Genomic DNA, 10,323 nt, shown 5'->3' with positions numbered 1-10,323 from the left:
CAGTGAGCCAAGATCGTGCCACTGCACTCCAGCCTGGGCTACAGAGCGAGACTCTGTCTCAAAAAAAACAAAAAAGAAAAAAGAAAAAAAGATGGGCTGCCCCTTCAACAGGTGCTGTTTAAATCAAGGTAAGTATCTCCCCTCAGCTTCCCAATCTGAGTTTCCTAAAGCCTGGAATCCTTTGCTGTCAGCCCTGACATAGGAAAACTGTGAGTGTCTGTCATCCTTCATTCCTCCTCAGCAGTTAAGGAGCTGTTCTGGTGCCAAATCCTGGACAGAAAAACAAGAGAATGGACTTGAAGTTGCCCAGGGTCTGGTTGCCCAGATCTACACACCTGACTATACTGAACTACAGAAAAGTCCACCAAAAACCAGATGGGGGGAAATTACCATTTTACCTTGATTTATCAATCACAAGCATATTAATCAGGTCTAACATGCAGTTGACGCCAGTTAATGTTGTAGTGAGTCCCCTGAACTAAGGCGGGCTTAGACTTGAGGAATTTCCTGGCAGGCGCACCAGCAGAGCCTCACGAGCCTACAGACGGTGCTCAGCTAAAAGGTGAAATCCCCCATCTTAATGTCTGTGTGGATGGCCCCAATTTATTTATTTATTTATTTTATTTTTTGAGACAGAGTCTCGCTCTGTCACCCAGGCTGGAGTGCAGTGGCACAATCTTGGCTCACTGCAACCTCCGCCTCCCGGGTTCAGGCGATTCTCCTGCCTCAGCCTCCCGAGTAGCTAGGGTTACAGGTGTGCGCCACCACGCCCGGCTAATTGTTTGTATTTTTAGTAGAGACAGGGTTTCACCACATTGATCAGGCTGGTCTTGAACACCTGACCTCAGGTGATCCACCCACCTCAGCTTCGCAAGGTGCTGGGATTACAGGTGTGAGCCACCACGCCCGGCCCCTATTTTATTTTATTTGACTATTATTTTTGAGACAGAGTCTCATTCTGTCACCCAGACTGGAGTGCAGTGGCATGATCTCAGCTCACTACAACCTCCGCCTCCCAGGCTCAAGTGATTCTCGTGCCTCAGCCTCCCAAGTAGCTGGGATTACAGGCATGCACCATCACGTCTGGGTAATTTTTGTATTTTTAGTAGAGACGGGGGTTTCATCACATTGGCCAGGCTGGTCTCGAACTCCTGGCCCCAAGCGATCTACCTGCCTTGGCCTCCCACAGTGCTGGGATTACAGGCATGAGCCACTGCACCCTGCCGACCCCAATTTAAAAACAAAAACAATGAGCATGGCTTCTTTCTAGAAAAATCTTAAAAGTTCTGGAAGGTTAGCTGTCCTTTCAGGCAGGCAGCTTCCACTAGTGCACTGACCCAATTACTGGTCTCCTAAAGCTGCTGTGTTTGGAAACGTGGATACTATTAAGTCTCTTCCATCACATTATACTTTATTCAACTAGTAATTATGAATATGAGCTCAGCTCGGCAGAAAACAATGGACTGGTCAGCAGTCATTCTCAGGGAGTCCACTGCCCAGTGTCCAGAGAAGATTCCCATGTCCTCCAGCCAGCCTTTGCTGGTTTTCCCAATAAAGTTTAGCATCTAAAAACCTTCACAGCCGGGCGTGGTGGCTCATGCCTGTAATCCCAGCACTTTGGGAGGCCGAGGCAGGTGGATCACCGGAGGTCAGGAGTTCGAGACCAGCCTGACCAACATGAAGAAACCCCCCCCCCGTCTCTATTAAAAATACAAAAATTACGCGGATCATGAGGTCAGGAGATCGAGACCATTCTGGCTAACACGGTGAAAACCCGTCTCTACTAAAAATACAAAAAATTAGCCGGGCGTGGTGGTGGGCGCCTGTAGTCCCAGCTACAGGCTGGGACTGAGGCAGGAGAATGGCATGAACCCAGGAGGCGGAGCCTGCAGTGAGCCGAGATCATGTCACTGTACTCTGGCCTTGGTGACAGAGTGAGACTCTGTCTCAAAATAAATAAGTAGAATAAAAACACAAATATTAGCCAGGCGTGGTGGTGTGTGCCTGTAGTCCCAGCTACTTGGGAGGCTGAGGCAGGAGAGTCACTTGAACCCAGGAGGTGGAAGTTGCAGTGAGCTGAGACCGCGCCATGGGCAACAAAAGCTAAACTCCATCTCAAAAAAAAAAAAAAGAAAAATTAGCCAGGCATGGTGGTGCATGCTGTAGTCCCAGCTACTCGGAAAGCTGAGGCAGGAGAATCACATGAACTTGGGAGGCGGATGTTGCAGTGAGCTGAGATCATTCCGCTGCACTCTAGCCTGGGTGACAGCTAGACTCCGTCTCAAAAAAAAAAAAGAAAAAAAAAAAATCTATGAGTAGACTTCATTCCTCCCAAAGCAAATCTGAAGCTATAATCCATGAAAAGAACTGCAACCCATTAAGCTACTAATTAAAACTGGTACATAACAGCAAGTTCGAGTGTAAGTTTCATAGACATGTCAGCATGTTTTCTGTTTGTTTTAAAATTAATTTCAGCTAAAACGAGGAATAATCATTTTGCTTTTTGAGCCTGATGTTAAAAATTTGCTTTTAATGTTAGGGAAATATTTTTTAAATTAGACAATTCATATCAATTCATAAACTGAAATAAGATGTTATTCTGAACTCTTAATTATGTAGCCTTTAGCTATTTTATTTTAAATCAAAGAGCTTCCCGGCACCATAATGAACGTCAGAAGGAAAGCCCAGTGCCCACACTTAGCATGGTTCAAACCACAAAAAAATCTTTATCAAAGATGTTCACTTTGGGTTCCAAATTACTTAAGACATGTCAGTATTGGGCATTATTGGAATTTAAATAAAAAACACTTTTCAAATGACTTGGGAAGGAGGAAAGGAAAGATCGCTGCTGCTTAATACATTTTATTCAGGTCTGTCATTACACTTGCGTGAGTAATCATGGGTGAGATTTTATTTGCAGGAGGAGAAGGTCTTCCAGAAGAAGTTCTTGCAGGGCGTTCTGTCCCGGCGTGCGGATTGCTGGGGGGGTGCGCCTTCCTGCCGCCTGGCCACCTCCCTGGCTTCCTCTCCTATGAGGGGCCCGGCACTGGCCTGGGAGGTCCACTCAAACCACCAAGCGAGGAAAGTCAGGAGGCTGCTTTTCCTTATTCCTGCTGCTTCCTGCATATGCTTATAAAGAGAAGCAGATGGCAAAGGAAAGAAAACTCAGCAATCTGGCTCAGCAGCAAGCATTCAAAGATATGCAATCTCCTTATGAAAAAAAAGATCTACTAGAAGACTACCCTGGCGAAAAGAGAAAGAAAATATTAAAAATAAATAAATAAAAAGACAAAAATGAAAAGATGCTCCATAGCAATAAGCCTCATTTCCACTTAAAGGATGAGGATGAGAAAGTGAAGAGAACATCTTAAAGAAATTGCTCTAATTAGAGAAAAGGAAAAGTTGGTCATTTTAAGTCAAGGAAAAAAACCTGGTGGTTTTGCTCCATACTCTTTGCTAAGGTCCTTAATTAGGAGAGGTCAGGAAATCTGCCATTTTCCCCCCAGTGACTGGCAGCTGAGAAGCCCCAAGGTGGATCAGGCTAATTTATTCGTTCTCCCACCTTTGGCCACACTCCTGGATGTCCGCAAGTTGCTTTCTGAGACGATGGGACTGAAACGTTAAATTCTGGCTTTTCAAATTCCTTAGAAAGCTTCTGGGAGTAATCTGCTGATAAATGGCCTGCCTGAAATTCATCTGATAATTTTAGAGAAAAATCCATTTTTAATGCTCAACTTTATATACTCTTTCTTGGAACTTTCTCAAAATGGAAAAAAGAACAATCAATCACCTCACGAAGTTACAAATTCTCACAACGGAAAATGTAATGATGCCAATTCCTCTGAGCCAGTGGGGGCCTGTGCTGTGTATAACTGAAGGCTCTGGAAGGGCTGTCGCAGCTCCACGCCTGCCCTGCAGTGGACCGGTACACTCGCTTCCCCTTTCCCAGACACCCGACGGAGGGAGCCCTGGCATGAAGGGCCCTCCTTGAGCTGCACAGGTTTCCAGCAGGCTTCACGGGTTGGGACACGTAACTGAGGATCAGTGATCTGAATGTAACATCCCAGTACCTCACGCCAGCCAAGATCACTACAAAGTTCAGCCCTGCGTCCTGTCCAAGCTGTGAACTGCAACATACGTGCACACACACACTCACCATGCAGGCCAAAAAGCCAACAAGAGACAGAGAGTGGGCTAGCGTGCGGCCACGTCGGGACCGTACTCACCTCGCTGTCTGGGCCAGTGGGGCTGCCCTCCAGGGGCAGGGCAGCGGTGGCCGTGGCCCCAGAGAGCAGCAGCAGCAGGAGGCCGGGGGGCAGCGGCATCTTGTGGGCTGACGGGAGCTTCTCTCACACCCTGCTGCTGCTCTTCCTTCCTGGCAGCCCTGAAATCAATGTTTTGGGGACTTGGGTCTCTTCTTTGGAGCTTGGTGGGTATTTTAAGCCCAATCTCCAGCTGTTTTTTGTGTCTGTACATGTCTAACGCCTGGATCCTCTTCCCTCATGCAGTGACGCAGAAGCTGGAGCAATCAGTGCCCACAAAAGCGCTTTGGGATTGGATCTAACTCCTTAATTAAAGCTTCAGGTCTTTTCCTGTGTTTAGAGCGAATTTGCTCTTATTTTGGAACGCATGTGCGCTTGCTTCTGGAGAAGTTCTGCTTCCTCGTAATTATGCCTATAGCAGGCAGGAAGCCGTGAGAACAAAAACAAGTGATTTAACATAATATAAAATTAGCCTTGGATAAGGAGCTTGAATGTGAAATTGTGCCCATGTGAAAGTATGACTGAAACTCATCCAGTAATTTCAGAGACATTCTTCTACTACGGGCAGAGAAACAAGGAGGCAATGGGAGCTCAGAGATGCTACTATAGTATCCGCTGGTTTCACCAAATTGTTGGCAGAGGCCCCAAGAATCGCTCCAGTACTGCCTCTCAGCCCAGCAGGCCAGACCCACTGTCCTCTAGGTCAGGCCTTCTCAAACTGAAGTGCAGACGATCGCTTTGCAGGCAGGTCCTGATGCGCTGGGGCAGGGAGGAGTTGAGAGCTGCATTTCCAACCAGCACCCAGGCACTGCTGGCCCCAGGGCAGCCGGGCTCTTCCCACTCCGCCTGGGGTGCAATGCCACACCCAGCTCACTGCATCCTCTGCCTCCTGGGTTCAAGCGATTCTCCTGCCTCAGCCTCCCAAGTAGTTGGGATTTCAGGCACCCACCAGCATGCCTAGCTAATTTTTGTATTTTTAGTAGGGACAGGTTTTCACCATGTTGGCCAGGCTGGTCTCGAACTCCTGATCGTCCAGTATTTTCTTTTTTTTTGAGATGGAGTCTCGCTCTTGTTGCCCAGGCTGGAGTGCAATGGTGTAATCTTGGCTTACCGCAACCTCTGCCTCCTGGGTTCAAGTGATTCTCCTGCCTCAGCCTCCCAAGTAACTAGGATTACAGGCATGTGCCACCATGCCTGGCTATTTTTGTATTTTTAATAGAGACAGAGTTTCACCACGTTAGCCAGGCTGGTCTCGATCTCCTGACCTCGTGATCCACACACCTCGCCCTCCCAAAGTGCTGGGATTACAGGCATGAACCACCACGCCTGGCCTGGTCCAGTGTTTTCTAAACTGCTCCTGACCACCCGCTTGTGGGTCATAGGCCGGTACTTTCCTTTAGAATGAAATTGAAATTAGTGTGCATCACCCGTAGTAAGGATAAATGAGGATTCACGTTGCGTGTGTCCGGTGTGAGACGTATTGTTACTGCAGGGCACAGTCACAGTTTGGGAAGTAGTGCCCGGCCCTGCCCTCAGCCAACTCCCGGGGCTCTCTGTCCTCCCGAGGCTGGCGCCACTGCAGAGTGCAGACCATGGAGTCCCTCCCTGTGCTACCTGCTGGCTCTCCCTCACAGGCCCTCATTGCTGAATCACACAGACCCCTTCGACCAACTAGACACCGAGTAAAATCTGAAACATCCACCCAAACCTACTATATATGACCAGCATCGAAGGCAAGGCTGTAAATTGAAGTAACACAACCCAAAACTGATGGCACTTTCTAGAAGTGAACGTATTTGTTTTCAGTTTTCCAGAGTCCTGGTTTACACCTTCACGGGGGAAATCTCAATCTTGAATTTGTCACAGTCTTTTTGCTTATGGTAAAATCCTAGGTAAGATCAGCAAGGCCTGCTGGCCAGAGACTTGTATGTTGTATGTTGCTTCACCTGTTATTTCTGTACCAAAATTCCTATAAATGACACTAAAAATTAAGCCGGGCGCGGTGGCTCAAGCCTGTAATCCCAGCAGTTTGGGAGGCCGAGACGGGCGGATCACGAGGTCAGGAGATCGAGACCATCCTGGCTAACACGGTGAAACCCCGTCTCTACTAAAAATACAAAAACTAGCCGGGCGAGGTGGCGGGCGCCTGTAGTCCCAGCTACTCGGGAGGCTGAGGCAGGAGAATGGCGTAAACCCAGGAGGCGGAGCTTGCAGTGAGCTGAGATCCGGCCACTGCACTCCAGTCCGGGCGACGAGCGAGACTCTGCCTCAAAAAAAAAAAAAAAAAAAAAGACACTAAAAATTTTGAGTTATATTTGCAGATGAGACATTCACAGCAGTTCCGCCAGCTTCTTTTTGTTTTTGAGACAGAGTCTTGCTCTGTCATCCAGGCTGGAGTGCAGTGGCACAGCTTCAGCTCACTGCAAGCTCCGCCTCCCAGGTTCAAGGGATTCTCCTGGCTCAGCCTCCTGAGTAGCTGGGATGACAGGCACGAGCCACCACACTCAGCTAATTTTTGTATTTTTAGTATTTTTAATAGAGATTTCACCATGTTGGCCAGGCTGGTCTCAAACTTCTGAACTCAAGTGATCCACCCATCTCAGCCTCCCAAAGTGCTGGGATTACAGGCGTGAGGCCACCACACCCGGCCTCACCAACTTCCTGTATCGTTAGTCTAGTGTGCCAATTTTATTCGATGAGCTCATTAAACATTCTGAGCACCCAGCGTGGAACTTGCAATACCACAAGGGACCCATGCCACCCACACCCCGACAGAGCTGTTGCAGCCTAAAAGAAACAGGACACATGGACACAAATGAAAGACAAGGACATTTTTCAGTGCGATAAGAAGTGTGCAAAGAAGGGGAATGCGCTGCCAATTGGGGAAGACTTCATGAGAACTGACGACTGTTTCAAGAAGGTGGCAAATTTTGGGAGGTGGAGATGAGAGGATCACTTAAGCCCAGGAGTTCAAGACCAGACTGGGCAACACAGCAAGACCCCATCTCCACCAAAAAACAAAATTTAGCAAGGCATGGCAATGCACACCTGTAGTCCTGACTACTTGGGAGGCTGAGGCGGGAGGATTGCTTGAGCCCAGGAGTTCAAGACCAGCCTGGGCAACATGGCAAAACCCCATCTCTACAGAAATTAGCTGGCCGTGGAGACACACACCCGTGGTCCCAGCTACTTGGGGGGCTGAGGTAGGAGGATCATCTGAGCATAGGAGGTCAAGGCTGCAGTGAGCCAAGATTGCACCACTGCACTACAGCATGGGTGACAGAATGAGACTTTATGACAAAAAAGAAAAAAGAAAAACTTAGCCAGGTGTGACAACACACACCTGCAGTCTCAGGCACTTGGGAGGCTGAGGCAGGAGGATTGCTTGAGACCAGGAAGTCGTGGCTGCAGTGAGCTGTGATCAGCCTGGGTGACATAGCAAGAGCCCATCTCAAAAAAAAAAAAAAAGGCCGGGTGCAGTGACTCATGCCTACAATCCCAGTTCTTTGGGAGGCTGAGGCAGGAGGATCACTTGAGCCCAGGAGTTCAAGACTAGCCTGGGCAACATGCAAAACCCCACCTCTACCAAAAAAAAAATACAAAAACTAGCTAGACATGGCGGCACACACCTGTGGCCCCAGCTACTTGGGAGGCTGAGGAAGGAGGATCACCTGAGCATGGGACATGGAGGCTGCAGTGAGTCAAGATTGAGCCCCTGTACTCCAGCACGGGTGACAGAGTGAGACCTCGTCTCAAAAAGGAAAGAAAACTTAGCCCGGTGTGGTAACACACACCTGCAGTCTTGGGTACTTGGGAGGCTGAGGCAGGAGGATTGCCTGAGCCCAGGAATTCATAGCTGCAGTGAGCTGTGATCATGCCACTGTACAGAGCAAGAGCCCATCTCAGAAAAGAAAAGGCCAGGTGCAGAGACTCATGCCTATAATCAGCACTTTGGGAGGTTGAGGCAGGAGGATCACTTGAGTCCAGCCCAGGAGTTTGAGACCAGCCTGGGCAACATTCTGAGACCCTATCTCTACAAAAAAAAAACTAAAAAATTAGCCGGGCATGATAGTACATGCCTGTAGTCCCAGCTACTCAGGAGGCTGAGGCAGGAGGATCGCTTAAGCCTGGGAGGTTGAGGCTGCAGTGAGTCAGTGAGTCATGATCGTGCCACTGCATTCCAGTCAGGGTGACAGAGACCCTGTCTCAATGAAAAAAAAAAAAAAAAAAAAGCACAAAGTCTCTGAAAGTTATACAGCTACTGGGGTTGCAAACCTAAGACGCAAACCCAGATCTTTCAACCTTTGGAAAGTCTACAGTATCTATTCCCTAAACTCTTCTTGATGAGTTTTAAATTTATTTTATTTTGAGACTGAGTCTCACTCTCGCCCAGGCTGGAGTACAGTGGCACAATCTCGGCTCACTGCAGCCTCCACCTCCTGGGTTCAAGCAATTCTCCAGCCTCAGCCTCCCGAATTTATTTTTTAGAGTTGGGGTCTTGTTCTGTCACCCCAGTCCACCAGGCTGCAGTGCAGTAGCACAGTCACCTCACTAAAGCCTTCCGCTCCCGAGATCAAGCAACTGTCTGCCTCAGCCTCTTGAGTAGCTGGCTGGGTCTACAGGCAGGCATCACCATGTCTAACTAACTTTTTATTTTTTTTAGAGATGGGGTCTCACTGTGCTGCCCAGGCTGGTCTCAAACTCCCAGACTTAAGTGAATCTCCTGCCTCAGCCTTCCAAGTTGCTGGGACTACAGACACAAGCCACTGCACCTGGCCAATAAGGAGTTTAAAGAGTGCTTATCCGAAAATGAAACTGCTAACATACGGGTCTTTGGCTGACCGTACTAGGAAGGCAGGCTCTATGATTCACTTTTCATTCACTGACATGACACACAGATATTATACTTAACATGAGAACAAGTGCTGAGCCATTTGCAGACCCGAAACCACAAAGTATGAACTTGGCGCCCTACTACGGCCATAGCTTAGCGCCTCCCTTGGAGAGTCAGGGTAGCTTTGGGGCATCTTCTGCTGATCCTATTTGGGCACAGATGGTATAAATTCTACTCCAAATGAATGCCCTTTTCTTTCACCCATTCTAGAGTGAGCGGACTCAAATGTGAACACTGTCTCCTGACTGTGGCCGGGTGACCCTGGGCAGCTGGTGAACCTCATCAAACTTCCATTTGCTGATCGGGAGAATGTGAAGAATCAGATCTACGCCGAACAAGTTGTGAAGACCAGCGAGGTAATACATGGAGTACCCAGTGAGTGCCTGGCACACAGAAAGGGCTCCACAAACCCCTGCCCCTTCTCTTCACCATATTGCCTAATGGTAAAGGGAAAGGCGTGCCTGGACCTCTAAGAAACCCAAAGGCATGAGAAAAAAACAAAACAAAACAAAACACACACACAAATTAGCTGGGTGTGGTGGCGCACACCTGTAGTCCCAGCTACTTGGGAAACTGGGAGGTGGAGGTTGCAGTGAGCTGAGATCACACCATTGCACTCTAGCCTGGCAACAGAGCAAGACTGTGTCTCACACACACAAAAATAATACATAAAAAAATTAAAAGGCCGGGCACGGTGGCTCACATCTGCAATTCCAGCACTTTGGGAGGCCAAGGTGGGTGGATCACGAGGTCAGGAGTTGAAGACCAGCCTGGCCAAGATGGTGAAACCCCGTCTCTACTAAAACTACAAACATTAGACAGGCATGGTGGCGTGCACCTATAATTCCAGCTACTCAGGAGGCTGAGGCAGAGAATTGCTCAAACCCGGGAGGCAGAGGTTGCAGTGAGCTGAGATCGTGCCACTGCTCTCCAGCCTGCATAACAGAGCAAGACTCCTTCTCAAAAACAAAATGGGCCGGGCACGGTGGCTCACGCCTGTAATGCCAGCACTTTGGGAGGCCGAGGCAGGCGGATCACAAGGTCAGGAGATCGAGACCACAGTGAAACCCCAAACCCCGTCTCTACTAAAAATACAAAAAGTTAGCTGGGCGCGGTGGCGGGAGCCTGTAGTCCCAGCTACTCAGGAGGCTGAGGCAGGAGAATGGC

At 48.7% G+C, this 10,323-nt stretch overlaps 1 protein-coding gene across 1 annotated transcript; it reads right to left on the bottom strand.

Moving 5' to 3' along the window:
- Positions 1-2,594: 2,594 nt before the first annotated feature.
- Positions 2,595-4,823, bottom strand: LOC105507342 (cortistatin). Its single transcript, XM_011935787.1, has 2 exons — positions 4,227-4,823; positions 2,595-3,129 (listed from the first exon to the last, which is right to left on the bottom strand). Exons 1-2 carry the CDS (start codon positions 4,323-4,325, stop codon positions 2,911-2,913), a joined length of 318 nt encoding a protein of 105 aa, XP_011791177.1. The 5' UTR covers positions 4,326-4,823; the 3' UTR covers positions 2,595-2,910.
- Positions 4,824-10,323: the final 5,500 nt, after the last annotated feature.

This window comes from Colobus angolensis, unplaced genomic scaffold (assembly GCF_000951035.1).
Source record: "Colobus angolensis palliatus isolate OR3802 unplaced genomic scaffold, Cang.pa_1.0 Scaffold149, whole genome shotgun sequence".
NCBI classification, from domain to species: Eukaryota; Metazoa; Chordata; class Mammalia; order Primates; family Cercopithecidae; genus Colobus; species Colobus angolensis.
Note: the sequence above shows the minus strand (reverse complement) of the source record. Positions and strands in the feature narration are given on the sequence as shown.